General features: G+C 42.1%; 1 protein-coding gene across 1 annotated transcript; it reads left to right on the plus strand.

The window, feature by feature from the left end:
- Positions 1 to 924: 924 nt before the first annotated feature.
- On the plus strand, positions 925 to 21,105 carry kcnk12 (potassium channel, subfamily K, member 12). The gene is made up of 2 exons (XM_058650875.1): positions 925 to 1,893; positions 16,589 to 21,105. Exons 1-2 carry the CDS (start codon positions 1,554 to 1,556, stop codon positions 17,479 to 17,481), a joined length of 1,233 nt encoding a protein of 410 aa, XP_058506858.1. The 5' UTR covers positions 925 to 1,553; the 3' UTR covers positions 17,482 to 21,105.
- The last annotated feature ends 1,080 nt before the right edge of the window (positions 21,106 to 22,185 follow it).

Consider the following 22,185-nt stretch of genomic DNA (forward strand, 5'->3'; position numbering starts at 1 on the left):
TATAAGCCTGTTTTATACCACAGATTTAATGATGTAATATAATTCATGGTATGACGTCCTGTCACATTGTTGTCTTCCCCTATTTACATCTCTGTTCTGTGCGTTTTTTATGTTTTGAGGTAATGATTAGAATTGACAAAGACGTGTGCTGCTGTGCTGAGCGTGTCCTTGCTCTGCCGCCTGCCTTAATTTGCAATTTGTAATCCAGTTAGCGAGATCACAAAGCAGCATCAACATATGGTAGCGATATTGATTCTAATTTCTAAGCACACTATTTTAGGTTTTGACATTTTCCTTCAAAGTCACTCTGGGGAAAACCTGGTAACAAGTTTTTGTTTTTCTTCTATTTCCATTAGTTTTGGAACTGTTATCTTTAAAGTCAACCATCATACAGTGCTTAAAGGCGGCTCTGTTTTTTTTTTGTTTATGTCAGCTAAATGTCACCTCTGACATTTACAACAGGGTCAGTCTTTCCACGTCGGGTGGATAATTGTTGCTTTTGGAGCTTCAGTCGATATTTTTATGGTTATTTTCATGGATCAACAGCAGGTCTCCATTGATTTAGTCAGAATCGCTGAACTGAATATGGTTTTGTGTTTGCCTCTAAGTCAGCAAATGCTTTTTAATGGAAGCAAAACTACATCAATGATGGCTACAGTGGAGATAACCTAAACCGTGATTGCTCACCAGTCTATGCAAAAAATAAATTTCAGAATCAAAATGACCTCCAACAATTTTATTTGATTTTCTATTTATTCTATTTTTCATTGTTGGTTTTTCCTGATAAACTTTTTTTTTCCTGCTCAGCAGTTCGTCTGTGCTCCTGGTTTCCAGTGAGTGGAGTATTCCTCAGTGCGCATGACACAATGTAGCACGGCTGCAGTGAAAATGTAAATCCTCAGTTTTTCTGAGGATCACCTCAGCTGAAGACGCGCGGGGATACTTTTCCTTTCTCCTTATGTCTTTTCCCTCACTATGTCCTGATTTGCAGCAAAGGTTTTTTTTTCGCCATCATATACTATAGGTGCAACGATCACACGAAACTCGACACTCGTCCATGCAGCACAAGAACAGCCAAAAGGATAAATGACTTTATGTAAGACAGGAGGCTTCTTCTGCGACTCATGTAGAATCCAGAGCGTCATCGTGGTTTTTGCGGAGAGGCATTTTGGTGCAGGAGACCCAGAGGATAATACAACTGTACTGCTTGCATTTGCACAAAAGGAGCGCGTCTGGCTGGATTCAAGCTGCAGTCCACACCAGCTGCAGTGGCACAACTGAGAGAGAATGCATGTATGATGAGCACTGGTTTTGCCCTAAACTCTGCAGACTTCACATCCACAAGTGGAGTGTTTTTGCCACCACTTCACAACTACAATGAGACAACGTGGCGCAGGGGCTGCATGAGTAGAAGTGGAAATGTTGCCTGTGGGTTAGAAGTGCAGTGAGGCAGCGGGACAGTGACTTCAGAGGAGAGAACCTGCACGCGAGTGAATGTCGCCTCTGATGTGGAGCTTGTCGCTGTCCGACGCGCGCGTGGTGCTGAAATTTGGATGATGCCTGCCCTGCGATTGCAAGGCTGCCGCTCCCTGCACCTCAACGAGGACAACGGCCGCTTCGTGCTGCTCGCCCTCCTCATCATCCTGTACCTGCTGTGCGGCGCTGCGGTCTTCTCGGCCATAGAGAGGCCCTCGGAGCTACGGGCTCACGGCCGCTGGAACGGGACGCTCCACAACTTCAGTGAGACGTTCAACATCAGCCTGCAGGACCTCAACTCCTTCCTGCGGGAGTACGAGGCTGCCATCGCCGCCGGGATCCGGGCTGATGCCCTGAGGCCACGATGGGATTTTACAGGGGCTTTTTATTTTGTTGGAACTGTTGTGTCGACTATAGGTGGGTGATACTATGCTGAATTTCCCTGATTTCTCTCTGGACTGTGTCATGTCTTGTGTAAACTTGTTGAAAAACGAGTTGCCTTACATAAGCACATATCAATCTTTGTACACATATATATAAAAAAGAACTCTACTTTCTAGTTGTAAGGCATCTGAGCTGTTGATGTCACATCCATGTTTTAAATATCAGTTAATAGAAGAGAAGCTGAGGAAGATGAGATAAGATCATACTGTCCATAGCACACTGAAATGTGGTTTCTGTCTGTCAAAAATCATCAGTCTGACAGTCTAGGCGTCAAATGCATGCCATCCCTTTGGGCTGCCTTCCCCTCCCTGGCTTACACACAGAATAACAGATTAACATTTTTTCCAGTCATGTGTTACATTTTGGCTGTGAGGGACTCTGGCAATGTGGGCGACATCTGACTCGCCTGCCATTTGGAATGGCACACTCATCCTTGGCTATAGGACAGCACCCATGGGTGCAGGATGTTTTGGTTTTTTTCGTAGCCACATTTCCATTCAAACCAATAGGAATGTCAATTCAAGGGCCCCCGTCTGCGCCCCCTCATTTAACATTTACTGTGCAATAGGTCAGAAAAGAGCAACTGTCCCTCGCAGGAACACTTGATGTGGTGGACTGCATGCATGATGGCCTGGTGAACTCACCCCTCCACAACAGCTTCAATTAAGAATGTTCAAAACTGTGTGAAGGGGAGTGATAAGGAAAAGAGAGAATTGGATGCGTGAGCAGAGAACCTGTCAGAGGTTCATTTAATTTAGACATGTCAGGAGAGCTTAACAGGCTTTTCCACCGTCTTCTCTCTCATGCAGATGCAGAAAAACAGGGAGCTGATGCTCTCAGCTCACCCAGTCGCAGAGACGAACCACAACAACCGTGTTTGTGTACATGCGTCTTGAAATCCTCCAGTGCTACGCTTGCCGTGCAGCAGCAGTTTTCCCTTCAAAGCAGATAATTTAAACTGAAAAGGGTGATGTTGATCTCTCTACTGTATTTGTCTTTTTTTGTGAGATATGGCATTTCTGTCTGGATTTCCATCTCACTTTCATCTCCACTCCTCCTGCTTCTGTGCTGCCTTTTTGTGCACGCTTTTGAGCAGGTGATATCAAAGGGATCTGTGGGCCTCCCCACACAACTCTTTCTCAGAGCGGCATCCCCCTGCGTGCTCTATAGACACTCCTCCAAAACACTTCCCACCTCTGACTCTCTGCTGTGGCAGAGGCTCGAAATCAGCAGTGACACTTCTTTCCCCTTGATGTTCCTCCAATATCACTTTGAAAAATGAAAGCGAAGCTGTTGCCACTTGAAGCGCTTGTTTATCCAGTTGTTTATCCAGTAAAGCTCAGAAAAATACAACTTTTAATTAAAGGGGACCTATATTTTTTTGTCACAATGTAATTTGGATGTCAGACAAGAAGGTTCTTCTCTGGTCTACAGTCATGTGCTTCAAGCTTTTTCTCAAAATAGAGTTCGCATGAGACGTATTAAATGAATGAATTCAAAATACAAATTTACCATGTAGCCGTTTATAGATATTTTCCACTAAACTAATCTAAATAGAGCGTTAAAGACTACATACATCATCATGTCAAACAATAAAGCAGATTAGGAGCACACTATGCATCGAATAGAGATTCAAGTCCTGCTGTAATCTTTGTTGTTGCAGATGTTTGTGCTCTATGGTCTGGATTTGAGACGTCTTTTTGCTCTATTGGCCACCCATGGTATCACAATGGAAAAATAAATAGTTAATAGACCAAAATTATAAAAGAAATATCTGTAAAACCTATGGACAGAGCACTTGAAACTGCAAAAAAAGATTAATTAAGCCAGGGAAACTCATTATTTATTCAATATTAAACTAGTTATGCAAACAATGGAAATATAATTAGCTCGTCAGACGCTCCCTGGATTGGCTAAGCAGCATTAAGCCCTATAGAGAATGCAAAGAAAAATCCTGCGCATGCATGTGAATAACATTTTAAACTTTTGAGCCTGATCTAGGAAGGGGGAGGGCCGGGGTGGTGATGATAAAGCTTTGTCGGTGGCAGCGGTGTGAGGCAACATAGGTGTAGCAAGAAATTGGGTGAGGGAGGAGTGTGACAGCGGCTGTGACGGAGTTTTACCAATAGATTGCGGTCGGTCTTTGCATGACATCGCCCTAATGTAAAGGGGTCGCTTTTGTGACACAATGATGCAGATGTATAGTGAACCGCAAAAAAATTGTTGTACTGTTGTAGTGCAGAATTTAAATAACACAATAATCGTGTACTTTGCCGAAACAGACAACGCTGAATTCTTCGAAGAGCTACGGCAAATGTCTGTGCTCAAACTATATCGAGCATAGTTCTCAAACTTTTTATATCAAGTGCCACCTGAGAAAAGATTGAGCTCTCAAAGTAACACCATTGTTGCCAACGTTAAAAATACAGTGGTGTAAATAGGCTGAGCAAAGTCAGCTACAGACTTTTCACAAGAGGCAGATTTCTTCCTCTCTCATCATCCTCCTTCAGGCACTGGAATATTGAAATTAGATTTAGATGGAGCGAGAGACAAGGTTAGATTCACTCCACTCCGGTCACATATCCTGGTATATACACTAGAACAGTATTTCTGATTCCAGAGGAATCTCACGTACCACTGGTGGTACACATACCACATTTTGAGAACCATGGACAAACTTAAACGCAAAAGTAGAGAATCAGAGCCCATCTTGGAAACTCGATTCAGAATCAACCTCCATGAATTGTACTTGGACTTGGAACAGTGGGGAAACTCAACTCTGACTTTGAGTTGAGCAGGTGCCATTTCAGAGTCCATTATCTTGTTCCACTTAAGCCAAAGTCAAACATCCACACATATCCCGACAACATGTTGACCTTATCCAAACCACAGAAATCCACAGCCTCCCAGAGCCTCAGGCAAGGCTGTGGAAAACAAGACGAGATTCTTCATCTGTTGACACATACGTTTGTAAAGTTTCTTTTTTTGTAAACATCAATCTCTCGGTGTCGGTTTCCTGCCCTACATATCGTACTGTTTGCCTGCCCATTAAAAGGGCACAGAGTCTGCTATATAAGTAGAATTTCTATTAATAACAGACGCTATTTATAAACCTCAAGGCTGATTGATAGCTGATGACTGCCAATTAGGACACGTCTCTGGGGCTGTTTCTGGGCCTGCATGTCTCACTGAGAGCTGGTGCAATGACATTTTGTAAAACTATTGTCTCATTTCAGCACAGTTTCTACTCTTCTAAGAGAATCAAGTGTACTTAGTGGTGGCTTCTAACTTGTTGAGACGGACTGGGACACTCTGAGAGGGCAGTAATTGTTGAATTTTTAATGCAATAATCCGCTGCTGGTTTAGATTCAATTTGTTCTTGGGAATACTGGCTCAGTCCTGTCTCTTCTTGCCCCTAGCAACCACTGCAGCGTCTTTCTCCATCACAGTCATGTCCACCCACCCAGACAAGTCACAAAGATAAGACAAGAAAAGTAGGACAGCTTAACAAACACTTTTCAAGTTTTCTCTACAAATGAGGCCACATTTCAAAACGTGGAGAAATGTCAAAGGTCGGGTGGAGTTAAACCCGTGGCTGTGCAGAGCTGAGCTGCAGTAAAATGACAACGTGCTCTTCCCTCATTATAGACCAGGACTGGTATAATCTCTCACAAGCCAAAGTTTAGCCACAAGCCAAATGTGTGTCTTCAAGTAGGTAATCGTATTCATGGTTTTGGCTTATACTACAGGTTTCAGCTAAACACTGACGTTATAGGAGCAGTGCTAAAGCAATTTGATAGTATTTTACACAACAGCTCATTGTTTTGATTTACAGCCAGTTACAGCCTGTCTGCACTCACTCAGCTACAGATGAGCACAACCTAAACCATTTCTAAAATTTCTTTCCATGGATTGAATGTTTTTATCCTAAATATGAGTTTATATATACATATATACATATATGTATAAAGGATATATATATATATATATATATATAGCCATAAAGACCAGAGAGGACACAGTATGTATCAGGTGTTGCAGTGTTACTATTAAAACATAACTGCACTGATCGGGATCAAAAAGTAATCACTGGATATCCCACAAATACTTTGGTGAGCATTCTGTAAACTCTAGGTGTCTGAGAGCTTGTTATGCCCTGATCCAAAAGCAAAGCTTTACAAAAACTGTCTTCCCATGTCCTCTCTCTCTCTCTATCTCACGATTGATATTCTGTTGTGTGAGTAAACGGCTTTACCTAATAGGTTAGTGGGTGTTATCCTGCTCTTCTTGTTGTGCCAATTTAAAAAAAAAATGCTGATGCGGCTTCCGAGGCTTACTTGTAAGGTTTGTGTGACTATTACACGCTTGTCTGACCTCGGCCAATGTGACTGGAAGAGAACTGCGAAGCACATTTGTCCTCATACTGTGCCTTGTAATTCAAGTGTCTCTACGGTTAGAAGACAGCGTCACCTCAGCGTGACGAGGCGTGCGTTTGGCATTTAAGCTGCGTGAAATGTCACATGACAGACTGAGGTGGATTCCTGAAGGCAGTGCGTGTTTGTTTTGATGTCGTGTTCTTATTTTGATCAACCGCTCGCCGCTGCCACGTTGGGACGGAACCATCTGTGTTGTTGCTACTGTTTATGTTATGAATGTGCTTTCAGGTGGTGGGTGGGAATTCGGCTCACAATCTGTGAAAGCAGATTCATCAGTGCGCGGCGCCGCTTCAGACTTGCTCAAGCCTCCTGTTCAGTCTGTAGTCTGTCCCACACAGTCCTGACTCCTGTTTCACATCAATCTCAAGTTTAACTTTGCGCCTTTGCCATTTTGATCTCCAGTTACGCCTTTGTGTAATTATGTTGTCATTGTGAAAGAGAGGCCGGTCGTATTGCACAAACAGTACATCATACAATTAAATGAACACCACTTAATAGAGTAATTAGGCCATCGTGACTCTATTTTCTACCTAATGGCTGCTTCCATCCATCTTCTACCTCTTTATCCTCCACATGTGGGTCATGGGAGGTGCTGTGCCAATCTCAGCTGACACAGGGCGATAGGCGGGGTCACACCCTGGTCAGGTCGCCAGTCCATCACAGGGCCACATATAGAGATAAACAACTCTCCACTCACACTGTCAATTTAGAGTGTCCAATTTACCTAATCCCCAAATGTGCATGTCTTTGGACTGTGTGAACCCAGAGAAAACCCCACACACACGGGGAGAACATGCAGACTCCATGCAGAAAGGTCCTCGTTCCGACCGGGTTGTCTTCTTGCTGCAAAGACAAGAGTGCTAACCACTACACCAGCCGTGTGGCCCGATGTCTGCTTCCTTTTTTGACTTCCTCGCTTTACATCATCAGGTTTTCTCAGTAAAAGCACAGAGTCAGATAAAATGCCACTGTCAAAAATTGAAAAACAGATTGCCTTTAGCTTCATGAAAGATCCCTATAGATTGTGTCAGTCCAGAAGCTGAGCACAACAATGATGGACGGGAGCAAAAGTGTTTGATGGCCTTCATTTGATTTTTTTTTTTTTTCTGTTTAGCTGCACGAGTTAATATTTTCATGGCAAAAAAATGGCGATACTTCCTGTTACACAACCTTATCAAACCGTGAGTGTGTGTGTGTGTAGGTGTCACCCTATAACCCCTGCAACGCTTGTACTCTGTCACAGCAGGTCATAAATCTGCCCTGTCTCGATAAGCCGTGTAATCACCTACATACAGTAACTCACAGACTCAACCCATCACGACCAAGTGATGCCAAGTTCATTTCAGAGGACACAGCAGATTTTCCGAAACATCCTTCTGCTCAAACTGATTAGCATTTCACTGATTCGGCTCTTTGTACTGGCAAAGCAAAGAGAGGATAAACTATGTGTGCTCTTTGCACTTCTCATCAGGGCTAATTTGATTTGAACAATCGTTCAAGAAACTTTATCCTGGTGTTCATAATTTGATCATCATCAGTTTTGCCGGCCAACATGATTTGCATTGGTGCTGGTGTCCATGCTGACTTGCAGCTATGAGACTTTCTCCATAAGCAGAAAAGTTCCTCTGGAAACATTTGGCCGCTTCGCAAACCTTTGATGCGGTAAAGTCGGACACACACTTGGCAAAATGTCACCCTGCTGCAGAGAGTCTGCGTAACGATTGCACTTCTCCACATGTATCCACGTCTTGGGGTCATGGATGTAAATAGTTATCTGTGTTAATAACACGAGAGCAAACAGCATGATTTGACAGCCGTCCATCTGTCTCTTTGTATGAAGGAGAAAGAGCGGCGGTGTGTCGTGACTGTGCTTCTTTCAAATGGCTAAATGCAAACACACTGCAATTGTGAGACTGAATTTCAGATATGAAACTTTGACTATGACCTTGAATCATTATTAGAATACACACCATGGATGGTGCATTTTTATATATACAGTTACAGTTAAGCCCCTTTTCCACTAGCGCTATTCGACTCACTTGATCTCTATATTTAACATAGGGGTCGGGTGTGTTTAGCGAGCCGCATCACAAACACTGCCGCTCTATTTCGGATCAGTGACTGTGTCAGACGGAGGCTGTGCTCCGGTCATGCAGGAAGTAACAAATCTTTTTAATTAACTGAGTCTAATGATTGAGTTACACCGAAAACAACTGCTTTACAAGTCACTAGTGTGTGTGTGTCATGTATAAAACAACGTTATGGCAGTTTCATGCAGCCGTGATGTGGTGACTCCGCCCACGTTGAGGTGGTACTATATTGTAATGGAAAAACCAACCAAACCGTTTAGACAAATTACATGCAGATGGTTAAAAATATGTACTCTGAGCCACTCATGTTAATTTTTTTCATATAATCTGTTTGAATCAGATGAAAGTGCACACCTGATCCTTCTTTAGATAATTCGACGAGATACTGTATGAGACATCCTTTAATTGTTAGACAAATATCTACGTTTTTGTCTCGCAACAGTTCGCCACAGCAGCTGCATGTACAATGTTACCCAAAAAATATGAGATAAGAAAGACATAAAAACTACTATAATTACACCTAAGAAAATATTGAGTTCTCAAAATAACACCAGTATTGCCAGCGTTAAAATAAAGTGGTGTAAATAGGCCGAGCATAGGAGGCATATTTATTCCCAATAAGATCATTTGCTCTCTCCTCTTCCTCAGATATACTTCACACACTGGTGTAGTGAAATTAGATTAAGATGGAGCGAGAGATAAGGTGACTCTAACAAATGTTTCTGTTAGTTGTTTAATTTTCTACGCACTCGGGTCAAAATTACTCAGCTCCACTCTCAACACATATCCTGTTATATACATTAAAACAGTATTTCTGTATTTTCCTCCAAGTACCACCAGAGAATTATGGAATCATGCAATCCAACAATTCACGTTACGATTGACCACACAATACAATTAATCCAGGTTTGCATGTTCTCCCCATGTGTACGTGAGATTTCTGCTGGTACTCCGGTGTCCAAAGACATGCAGAGATTAATTGGACACTCTAAATTGACCATTGGTGTGAGAGTGACTGGTTGTTTGTCTCTATGTTCTGTCCAGGGTGTGAACTCGCCTTATGTCAGCTGGGATTGGCTCCAGCACCTCCTGCGACACTGATGTGGAGGATAAAGTGGCAGACAATGACAATAAACAATTGCAATTAACCACTTACTTAACCTTGTTTTAAGATTTTCATTTGGTTTTGATGATGATAATTTATGCACAAAGGTGCGATTCAGTCTGATCATAATTTGTCAACTAGTGTTAGCCACACTTAGTACGTTCTCATGGTGGGTGGATTCATAGGGGTTCTGTAAAGAGAATCCAGAGAAGAGAATCAGTCAAACCACGTGAGCCGCTCAGTGAATCCACTGGTATCCCTGGAAAATACCAGGATCAAACGAGGCAAAACGTGTTGTCCTAATGCCAGCGTTCATAGATTATCCCACTACCTCCAGGACTGACAGCCTCTGGCAGAGTCACAATCTCACACATTTGGCCACTTTGAGTTCATAGAAAGCAGAATATAATCTAATTGCGAGCAGCAGAGCATTGCCTCGTCATTTCGGGGAGGTATATAGCTGTGGTTTCTTTGATTTGAGCTCATTATTGCAGCTGTCACTTTGACGTAGCAGTCAGGCCCTGACAGGAATCGGCCGTTTGCACTGGCTTGGATTTCAGGGACTCATGCTTTTACATCATTTGCCCGTAATGAAAAACCATTAAATCGAAGGTCCGCCAAACCCCGAGCATTCACTTCCTGCTAACATTTGATCTCACTGTTCTCATGTGAAGCCTAAGCAGCAACGAAAGACACACAGTTAATGTAGCGTCACCGTGATACTACACAAGCGCCACAATCGGTATTATCCATTACGACGAACATGGAGGCTTATCACAGTGACCTGAGGGCGTTAGTGTTTCGAACGCTCCACCTGAACAGGTGTGTTTGCTTTGGGGAATAATACAAGAGGGCTTTGTGTAGCTAAGCTTTTATTCAAACATTGACTGTGCACACAGTACACGATAGGAAACACAAGGACGTAGCCTTCAGATCCATCACGGAGAAGCTATTATTCTGACGAGAGAATGACTCACTCGAATGAAAGGACGAAATCTCTGTTCCCATTTGCAGATGAACAATGAAGCCACATGACACCTTCATTTTAATTTTGCCTATTTAACCCCCCTTTCTTATCTCCTCGGTGCGAGTGCACAGTAACAGATACTCTGCGTGGTTTCACTTTTACAATATATGATCTCGAAAACGTAAGAAAGTGTTTGGCACAGGTCCAAAAATCAGTGCAGCATATATTATTTTTTGTCAGCAAATCCATATGGATGACGGCAAAGTCATTAATTCCCCTGGCTCTCGCTGCCAAGGAATAAAGTGGTAAGATATAACTTTAAACACGAGACTGGATTCAGATAAGACTAAGCTAAACGGGGCAAAAAGAAATATTTCATATTGTGCTTCACAGACTTGGATTGTGCTACATTATTGAGTTTCGCAGTGAGCTCCCACTCTTATCATTTATATCTATTGACCAGCTTTAGTGACTTTACGCTACATATTTCATTATGATCACCACAGTCCATTATTCCTAATTATTGCACAGACATGTGTAGAGTAAAACACTCATTATCAAGCCCTTGACGCACAGAATGCTTTACCATTAATGTAATTGTATTGTGTGTGTGTGTGGGTGGACTGTGTCCTTTAGGGCCCCATATGGCTTTGGGTGTTGCATTAATATTTTACAGCCTTTGTTTTAGTAAATCTTGGCATGTATGTGACCCATACTGCCGTCTTAAATCTCAGCATACACGTGTTGTGAGTGTTCCCATTACCACCCATTTGGCCAATAATCCCGACAGCTTCCCAGCAGATGGTGTGCCGATGAACTCTGGAGGTCTGTCCGCGTCGCTGCTTCCTCAGCCCTCTGTCCTCTCTGCAGACCCCTGCAACGCCGCGCCGTGACTAATGGTTTCCTGTTCATCTCGGAAACACAGTCATCAGAGGGACAGGCATTGGTGACATTTCCCTGCTATTGCTCTATTGCTCAGACCGTTCGAAACTATTCCCTACGGAGAGAAGCAGCTGACTGGAAGCTTGTTTTCAAGCCTATTAATTGGGGACATTGGGAGGCAATAGATTTATTTAGTTATTTATTTTGGTTTGCAGAGCATTCCCCATAATGAGCCCTCTGGTCCATTTTTTGGACACTGGAGAGCTGTATGTGGGGACGGGGGGGAGTGGTGTCCTCTGTGACAAGCATTAACCTTCAGGCTCCATGCTATTTTCCTTGACAAATGAATGTATTGATGCATATCCTTCGTTCGAACACAGAAACATGAGTGTGAGTGCTATTAGATACCCTTTATCCTTATGTGGATATTCATAAGCAGCTTTGGCCCAATTGAAATTGCTCTTTTGTGTATTTTGGCTATAATTTACAGTTCTGCGGAGCTTGCAGATTAACTCTGACGGCATTTACATTCTCTCAATTGTCAGCGGAACTCTTAATACGGACTTCATGCGTGAATCTGTAATGTGCTCAGCTTTTTTTTCTTGCAATGGTTGGCCTTGTCACAGTCTGTCTCTGCAGCTACAGTGAATCAATACACCTTTTCAATCAGTCAGAAATCAATGCACAGAATCAATAGGTCAGAAAACAAAGAAACGATAAGATGAAAGACTCTAAAATGTTCCCTAGAGCTGAGGAGGAAGTGACTTCTTTTCCACCACAGTCAGTTGATTTATTTATTTGCAATGACGTTTTTATTATAGCATCTTTGTTATTGTAACATGATAGTGGAACCATAATGGACACAGCCTCAGAATCTTAAACCAGTAGTATGTGTATTTAAATCCCTTCTTGATGGATTGTAAACATTTTTCTCTTTCACTGGATGTGCAGAGGACGAGCTCCCGGGTCTGGCCCTTTCCACTTTTCCTTATATGGTTTATTCTAGTTTCAGAAAGCCAACATGGCTCTGGGTAAATCAGCGGGTGAGGTTTTACGGTTGATCACCGCCCGGTGGGAACCAGAGGACTCGAAGGTTCCGAGTCAACGAGAATGAAAGCGTTAAGTAAAGAGAATGCATTTAAATATTGTCTTTTCGTGTCGTCTTCTGACAATTACAGGGAATAAAGTATTGCCGCTTAACCTTAAGCACCATCGTAGAATCCCCCGCAACTCTGTAATGATTAACGCTCTCTTTTATAAGGGTGAATACTTATATTCTGCTGCATTGTTTTGAAATGCAAACGATAGCAATTACAGCCCAATTTAGTTTCTTGCTCGGGAACATTGTGGTTTCACTCCCTGAGGTGAGGAGAGTTCGAGCAGAACAAGTTCGACGGTTAAACAGCTGCTTTGAGCAGCTTTGTACTGCCACACACTCCAGATAATGGAAAACCTGTAGAGATTGTCATAGATTGTCGTGCAGTTCTTCATTCAGAGTGGCTCTTTGGGGTAAAATTTGATGACTGATTACTGTTTAGAGGCCAGTAGTCTTCTAAGTGTAGGAAATAAAATGTAGAGCATTCACGGAGTCCATCAATACTTCTATTAGAAACCCTTTTTGGTCATTTGTGGTGTTTGGGTCCTGGATTTACCACATGCCTTAATGAGCCATTGTAAACTGACACTGGTCTGTAATGAGAGCTTTTCAGTCGGAATTGTGTCAACTCAGCGATTGATCTTTCCAACATGTGATTTAGACGCCGGTGATAAAAGTCGACCTGAAAAGCGATGTTACCACATTCACTGACAGCCTATTTAGGTATTTCCCTCCATTTCATTTCCCACAGTCTGATAACAATCACAACAGCTCCTTCATCACTTAAAACTGTCAAATGATAATAAATGGATACTAATTGCGCCATTTCAGTCACTTTCCTCCTGCTTGGATCTCTGTGTGCGTGCGTGCAAATATCATTACCCATTAGAACATAACATCATTTTCAATGTTGAATTGGGCATATTTAATGTTAATGGGCAAATATTCTCCCTGGGCTTTGATTGGATTGGATTAGCATGGCATTTCCTGCCATGACGTGTTGTGCTGTTAGTGTCTGATTCAGGTTTGGACAGAGTGGAGGGATTAAAGTGCTCACTGGGGTCAGCAGCAGGGTCATTGTTCAGCATCGGTTACTTTACCGTTTAAAGCTGATTTCTGTCAGTGTCGATGTCATTGTTCTGTCTCTGTTTGGTATTTGTGAAGAGAAACAATGCACCATTATGTCAAGCAATACTATCAGACCTGACTGAGGGAGCATTTGTGTGTATACAGCAGCAGTGCAGGGGCGGGTGCGTGCTTCTTTGTGTTTTCAGTCACACAATCATCTAACTTTACGAGCACAACGTCGCTGTTGCCTCTGTCTGTCTGTCTGTTTTATTATAAAACCAATCGCTTCCTGTGTGCAGCACAGGAATGTCAATCAAAGCACCACTTTGCTGAGAAACAGAGAGTCGTGTGGAGCTGATATTCTTAATCAGCATTGTGTCAACTCACTGTCTCATTGTTTGAATCTAACAGACATTTGACAGTTACACCCTACCATTTTTATTTTAAGCGCCATTGAAGTCCTTGTGGAAAAAAAAGTCACTCACCGTTTGCGTCTTATGTTTCAACTTGGCCGTCCTTTGCTTTCTATTATTGTTCTATTTCCCCTAATGCATCTTGACACAGTGGTCAGGAGTAATGGCTCTGAAATGCTACTCTGAATCGATGCCTGGTGCCTTCTCCTCTCCTAGGTAATTTACTTGGTAATGAGAGACGGTGCAGAGGACCGTCTCTGTCTGCGCTGAAAAGATGTAATCTGTTTCCCTTTGAATCAGTCGGGTGAAGGGAGTCTTGGGCTGCTAATTAATTACGATGGAGCTGGAAAAATAGGGTCTCATTCAAGGGCTTGATTTGGATAATGACTGCCCCTCACCTTTCTCTTAGTCAATGATGTCTCTCTGTATGTTACTGAACCGACTGTCTGTGTCACTGTCTTTGACGACACCAGGTGATTCACTGTCTGTTGTAATGTGGAAAACATCTCCCTCTCTCTTACTCTGTGTGCGCGTGTGTGTGGCTTTGTGAGGACCAAATCCTCACATCTTTAAAGTGCTTAGTCAGGGTTAAGGGCAAAGGTTAGTGTGGGTTGTGATGGTTAAGGTAATAGTACGGGGCTAGGGAATGCATTATGTCTATGTGTGTCCGCAGTATGAATGAAGCACAAACGTGTGTGTGTGTGTGTGTGTTAGAGAGAGAGAGAGAGGCCAAGAGGTGTGTGTACATGTGGGTTTATATTTCCTCTTGTCTCGAAAAAACTATCTGTATCAGTCATTGTTGATCTAAATGACCCGGCATGTCAACAGCAAAGCCACATGAGAGTGGTTTTGAGTGTGCGAGATAAGGTCAAAAAAGCCATTCTGAGTATCATAAAAAGAAGTATTGGCGAGATATTGATGTCATTTATTGCCTGACAAGAATGGTTACCGACAGGCTCACGGTAAAGGAGGTAAAAGCGCTGCCCAGAGGAGACTGAGATGGAGGATAGTCACGGTGAAAGAATCAATTAACCTTGGCCTGGAAGTGAACTAGTTGATCTCTCAGCGCCGTTTTATTTGTTGCGCGACATTGTGATTGGGTTTAAGTGTGTGTTTGTGTGTGAAGAAGTACAGGAACTGCCCGTGTGCAAACAAATAACCATGCAGTGTGCACACAAATATTGCACATGAAAAATCGGACATTAGCAGGTGTGTGAACAAGGCTCAAGGCTGGTGACAGAGAGGCAGGCTGCACACAGATTAAAGCATTCCAAAGTGATTTATTTAACCTACATGAACAAACAATCAGATGTGTACAGTAAGTAAAAGAGCAATTACATGATTCAGATTAAAACATTAATGATTAGTGCAGCTATAATCAATTGTGCCATAAACCGTTTTTTTTCCGACCTGGAATGAGATTCAAACGAGGAATCAGAACGCTCACAAAATGAAAGTAATAGCAAAGGACAGCATTATTGGTTTGTCAGTCAGCAGGGTTAACTTGTTTGTTTCTCCAAAAGACTTATTCGTCATTATTATACTGTTGTTTCATTGGGATCATGGCCATCGACATCAATTGCAACTCTTTGGTGGTAATTGTAGGTATTGCTGTTTAAGTGCTGGGAGACTTTACAAGCTGCACCTGTGACATCCTCTTAAAGACTGAAGTGCCAATTCAAAATGCAACTGAATCCACAAACATCCTCCCCCTCCCCTCCTCGTCCTTGCCTCAGCTTGAACATTCTGTCTAATTGACCAAGAAATCAAAAAATAGCAGGAAGCCAAACCACACAGACACACAGAGAGATACTCTCATCACCTCGATACAAATCCAGTGTCCTTGGTTTTACAGGCCCACCCACAGCAATTAACGCCATAATTAACGCTGCATATTAAAGCTGTAATGTGTCACTTTTACATACAAACAAATGTCTGCTATCTCATGTTGTTATAGGCAACGTTCCCGCTCTGCCAACAGGAAGCGATTTAAGACAGATGGAGGCAATTGCGCTAATAAAAGGAGACGGCAGCAAACAGGGTGAAGAATTACTGAAAATATAAAGAGGCACTAACAAAAAACCCACAGTGGGGAATTCTACTGCTCGTCAGGTCAGGTCTGATAGTATTGACTGACATTTTTTTTAGATGAAGGACCAAACAGAGGCAACTTAATTACATCAACAACTAAAGTCACCAAAAGTTACGCACTGCAGCTTTACCATATGCGGCACAAACCCGATGTTTTACACAACGGAAAATATCAGAGGTGGGAGCTGAGTTACAAATTTAAGCACTTGAAAATCACTAACAAATGACTCAACTTTGACTTCATTAATTAAAGACTTGCTTTTTCAACCAATCAAATTTCTCTGCACACCACTTGTATGTTCTTCACTCAAACCTGCTTTTACATCATTTCCATTACTGGCACCGATGTTTACATAATAAGATTTAAGCAGCGTTTGAAACACTCAATTAGACTTTGAGGTTGTTTTTCGCTCTAATGCACCCTTATTTCAGTAATATCTCTTCAGGAAACTGAAGAAATCAGGCAGTTTTTTTAGCCTCACTTAGAGGATTAACTGACATTGTTTCTCTGTCTTTGCAGGTTTTGGGATGACGACACCTGTGACCGTTGCAGGCAAAGTGTTCCTGATCTTTTATGGGCTTGTGGGCTGCGCCGCCACCATCCTCTTCTTTAACCTTTTCCTGGAGCGCATCATCACACTGCTGGCTGTGGTGATGAAGGCTGTGAGGGAGCGAAGAATCCGGAACAGTGGTCTGCTTCCTCCAGGAATTCGCCATGACTTCTCGGCCTACTCCATCCCTGGCTGGAAGCCCTCTGTGTACCATGTGATGCTGATTCTTGGCCTGTCAGCCATCACTATCTCCTGCTGTGCGTCGGCCATGTACACCCCTGTGGAAGGGTGGGCATATTTGGATTCCCTCTACTTCTGCTTCGTCACCTTCAGCACCATCGGCTTTGGGGACTTCGTCAGCAGTCAGAGCGCAGATTATGAATACCAAAGCCTGTACAGGGTGGCCAACTTCTTCTTCATGCTTATGGGTGTGTGTTGCATCTACTCGCTCTTCAACGTCATCTCCATTGTCATCAAGCAGGTGCTCAACTGGATCCTGGAGAAAATGAGCTGCTTGTTTTGCCAGCGTTGCAATAAAGCCCACACCTTCCTGGGCCGACGCAATGCCATCCGACCGGGCTCCAAGCGGCGCCAGAGTCGGATTGGCCACCCGCCCGACTCTGAAGGACCTTGTGATAGTGACACTGAGGGACGCAGACTATCAGGGGAGATGATCTCTATGAAAGACCTGGCAGCATCTAACAAAGTGTCACTGGCCATCATGCAGAAGCAGCTGTCTGAATCAGCTAATGGATACCCCAGAACAGTGTGTGGCAGCTCACGCCACAATGGTTTCTCTGGGGGTGTCGGTGCTCTCGGTATCATGAACAACAGGCTGGCTGAGACAAGTAACTCCAGGTAGAGCACAGAGGAGATAATGTATGAGGCTCCGGCTGTGTACAAACCCTGAGGCTGAGGAACATTAAAAAAAAGGCTTTGGAAATGGATCATCAGTGTAACTTGTTATGCATGATACATATAATTTTTGGGATACTTTTGGATACAGGCAGTGGTGGTGGTCTTGGCGATGGTGGCATGAAGAGAGAAGCTAATCGGGAAACACAGGGACCACCCGTCACCCAATTCACTGTCCCACAAACCCGAACCAGAACAAATCGCTGAATTGATCTTAAATATCAGTGTAAGTCGAACGTTCTACTGTAAAGGAGCCAAGGGAAGTACACAGTGCAATCTCGATTATTTGGAAAACTTGCCAGTTTATTTGAATGTACATATTTATTACTGATATAAATGGTGTATCCACTGAATGATATAGCACATATTGATCTATGCATTATACTTCTCATGCATTTTTTGCACCATTTCTAGACGCTTTATTGATTGTGCAATCCCGACTCTTTCTTGACATGGGTCCAGTTTTACCCGCAGGTGAGTAGTTTGATTTGTGGGGCAAACGTGGCAAGAAGAGTTTCTAAACATGTCCGTGATGCACCTGATTGCGTCAGAGTTGTTGTGAGTGGAGGGTTTTAAAGAGAATAAGGAGCCACAAAAAAGTAGTTCCCCATTGTTTAAAATGGAGAAGAAGAGCAGAGCTGAGTAATTAAATCCATTTCTCATGAGGCAGGAACTGGCCTTCTTATCAGCTCCGAACATGCTTTGGCGGCCCAGGACTACTTGAAAGGTAAAAAAGAAAGCCCCTTCCAGCTGTTTCCGTCTTTTTATTTCAAGCTTACAGCTATCTTTGAGGAAGCAAATGATAAAGGCTTGCGAGGTATTAATTACTCTTTGAATGCAGACTGAAGACTCAGTGTTGTTGTTTGGTTTTGTTTGAAGAGAAATTTGAGGGAGTGGATGGATACAAAAATATGAACGGTTTCATCCCATGAGCACATAATGTTGAATAATGCAGATCAAATGTAGCTGGGTCAGTCTCAGAGTTGTGAGCAAAAACATGTAGACTCGACATGAAGATGGATGCAGTCTTTCTCTTCGTCACTTGTAATCAGGCACACATTGGACACTGGTGTCCTCTTCATCATCTATTTTACTCTAAGTGGGAACATAATTTACAAAATTGACATCACATGCTTTTGAAGAAGACCCGAAACTAACGATTGAGACAATTAAGTCTTCAGGAAAAGGGAATTTGTTCTGAGACTTCCAGTTTAATTCCTGGGTCTCCCTTTTCATAAAAAAAGACTCTACATTAACTTTTATGTTCAGTCTATTAGGAAAACTCAAAACCCTAATTTGAAAGAGACTTTGCAGAATCTTTGTGAAACAAACAAGGCATGACGTGAAAGTCCGCAGAGGCTAAACCTCCTTTTTTTAATTGAGAGTGAATTTGTTGTAGGGATTCAATGAAATGTGGGTATTTCCTGAGGATAAGGTGCGTCCCTGTCAGGATTTATTTTCACCAGTAACATTTCTTAGACGGCATCTGCATTTGAACACTGAGCGATGGTGGAATTTCTCCACAGCAAGACGGAGGAAAAGACACGGATGGCGAAACTGTCTCTTTATATCCATGTTCTCACACACAATTCAAATCAATGGCGTCTCTAATCAACTTGTCCATCTCCAACAACTAATTATCCTTACAGGCTGCTTGCTTTGCTTTTTTTTCTGCACCAAAATCCTACTGCTTCCTTTTCCGTTTGCAGATCGGCTCTCTCCTCACGCTCGTCACCCCCCTACACTGTGAATACGAGACATGTCATTAGCTGAAAATATTTCTTTACTCCCAAGTCTCACCTAGAGAAGAATAGAGAAAATTACTCAGGTAGTAAAAATCTTCAGGCTTGTCTTAGTTTTTCCTGCATGCCATTATGGCAAAGCCATATGAGATAGATGTATATAACAGAGGACTATTTAACGTCTATTTTTCTACTTACAGCATAGCTTTCACTTATCTACACGTGGACGAGTGAAGACGCCATGTCTCGGAAACACGCGTCGGTCACCAGACCAACGAGATGCAGCTTTCAGAACTTAACTACCCCAGACATAAAGTGAACACAGGTTTTCCAACGGGTTTAAAGTTTTGGAAATATGCATATTCACTTTTGTTGCAGACGGTAATGTGAGAAGATTGATAGCCCTCTCACATCAGTACAGTGAATATGAAGCTAAAGCAGGTCAGTTTAGCATAAAGAACACATCGACTGCTGTTTGTAAAGTATGAGGTTCCTTAGCTTTAGAAAACCTAGATTATTTTACACATAATCCTCCGTAAAGCAGTGAATTGTCAACTACAGACCGTAAAGGTCCAGTGTGTAAGAATGAGTGACATCTAATGGTGAGACCGCAGAATTTAATATAGTAGAATAGAATAGAGTGATTTTTTTTTTCATTTTCATAGTTAACTTCCATTTTAGAAAGTGAAGTGCATGCTCTGGCTAGTTTGTTCAGGCTGCTGTAGAAACATAAACCATAAACCTTGTATAAAATGGTTTATTCTAAGGCTACAATCACCTAATTATAGACTCGTACAAACATACTTATCGATACTCTCTTCAATTTCTGCCAATAAACCGCACCTAAATGTTCAACACCGGACATTTAAGAGCCAGGTTTTCTTTTGTTTTGTTTTAGGTACCTTCAAGGAACTCTAGCTGCACGTCTAAATCTAAACTTACAGCTCTTTTTTTTTAGTTTGAACAATATACAATATACAATTCATAAACAAACCAACTTTCATGACTATACTACTTGACCGTCTTTATGCCAGGTTAAGCGAATTAACTACTGGCTTTAGCTTCATATTAATTAACACATGTATTTCCACATATGAACATGTTGTTCTTTAATAATTCCCTCTATATCTTGGCTCCTAAACAAACAAAAATAAAAAGAGATATTAGTGATGTGACGTGACGCTTGCTTGGTTCATAGTCAGTTGCCAGACTGTTGCAAACTGTGACATTGCAGACACTGAACAGTCAAGGATATAAATGGAGTTTGGTCATGCAGTAGCAAAATGACATACTCTGTACTCTGTACTCTGTACTCAGCCTGTGTGAAGAATAATGATTACCAAATGATGCTTTACAGTATGTGAACCTTCATTTTCCCTCTGAGGCTCAAGGTTTCAAGATTGCGACCTGATTTTTAAAAGCTCCCATTGTACCCGTAACCTGACCTTCAACAAGGAGCATGTGTGCGTGTGTCTGCATTTGTGTGTAAAAGGACTGAAAAAGAAAATTAAAGGACTGTGAACGTTACATATACAGTACATACATAAACACACACACTGATTCTGTAGAATGTCTATTGAAATAAAATCTCCCTTCAATCAGACACATCCCGCTTTTAAGACGTCAGATATATTTAATGTTTGCTCACCTAAAAATGCATGCGTGTCTTGAAATCAAATGCCTTATTTAGCCTTTGCATATAAGAAAATGGTTCGTTATGGAACAGATCCTAGTGTGTAGAGCTTGTGTGTTGTAGTGTACAATCCTTTTGCATTTTGCAAAATTGATCTCCATTGATTGCAATGGTTCTAACTGCTCCACTCATGCTCCTGTGTAAGTAAGAGGTAAGTTCTGTAAGAGGAGACAGGTGGATTTACTGTTGGTTTGTTTGTTGCAAAAACACATGTCATGTCGCCCATTTATAATTGTAGGGGTAATTAATTCTCTAAAATGGATTAGACTATGTGTGTTTAACATAAGTGAACACAGCAGACTGAGATTTACAGTGAAGCTGGCGGCGGTGACTTCACCTTTAATTGCAAAAATCAACACAGTCCCAACTATTTATTCCAGTTAAAAACACCAGGCTTTGCTCACATGGTGAAATTAGATTTGCGGTCAACAGCACATTTAAGTAGCTCAAATAAACTGACATGCATAATTTGACTGAAACGAGCAGAGACTGAAGATTTATTTGGTGTTCATTGATGGTGCTAAAGGCATTATCGTGTATTCAACAAGGTTCTTTTTGAATAACGTATGGCACTGTGTTCTTTTCTCGACTTTCAGTGAGAGTGCGGTAACCTATTATTTTTAGCATTTTGAGACTGTTAAATCCATTTGTTTCAGGAACAAACTGCATGCACATTTTATTTGGCTGGAGTACCGTGGGAATGGCTGTTTACCAGCAGGCAGGTAAACAGTTGAGTGGCTTGGTAACAGAATGATGTATTACAGCTCTGCTTGGCTGCGTCTGTAACAGGAGTCACAATGTCGGCTTTGATCCGGAACTCTTTTTTTTTTCTTTTGTTGAAGGAGCGACAAACTACACTCAGATCTCAATTTGACAGCTGCTTCAGATGTCTTTCATCCTCAGAGATACTGACCTACCTTCCTCCTTCAGCATTGACCTCTCGACACTTCGGCGTGTGTCACATGTTTGCTTGCATTGTCGTTTAACATTCAGCTCATGTATGCAAATAAATTCTGTTCTGCCAGTTGCACATTTTTACCGATGATTGTACTTTTATATTTATGTAATTAAAATCAAACCTATATGAGACGAGGGGTTCCATTAAACACGGATATTTGCTGACGATGCTATGATCTTCTTTATTACAACAAGTGTTACACTAACTATTGAAGTAGATATTGACTTGTAGCAGTTTTGACTAAAATGTGCAGTCTTC

The sequence above is a fragment of the Solea solea genome, chromosome 15 (genome assembly GCF_958295425.1).
Source record: "Solea solea chromosome 15, fSolSol10.1, whole genome shotgun sequence".
NCBI classification, from domain to species: Eukaryota; Metazoa; Chordata; class Actinopteri; order Pleuronectiformes; family Soleidae; genus Solea; species Solea solea.

What these genes read in the sequence shown, in the direction of transcription:
- kcnk12 (XM_058650875.1), top strand. Translation starts at nt 1,554, where the DNA reads ATGATGCCTGCCCTGCGATTGCAAGGCTGCCGCTCCCTGCACCTCAAC. An exon ending in AACTGTTGTGTCGACTATAG is followed by an intron (nt 1,894 to 16,588) that starts GTGGGTGATACT and finishes CTGTCTTTGCAG; the next exon opens with GTTTTGGGATGACGACACCT.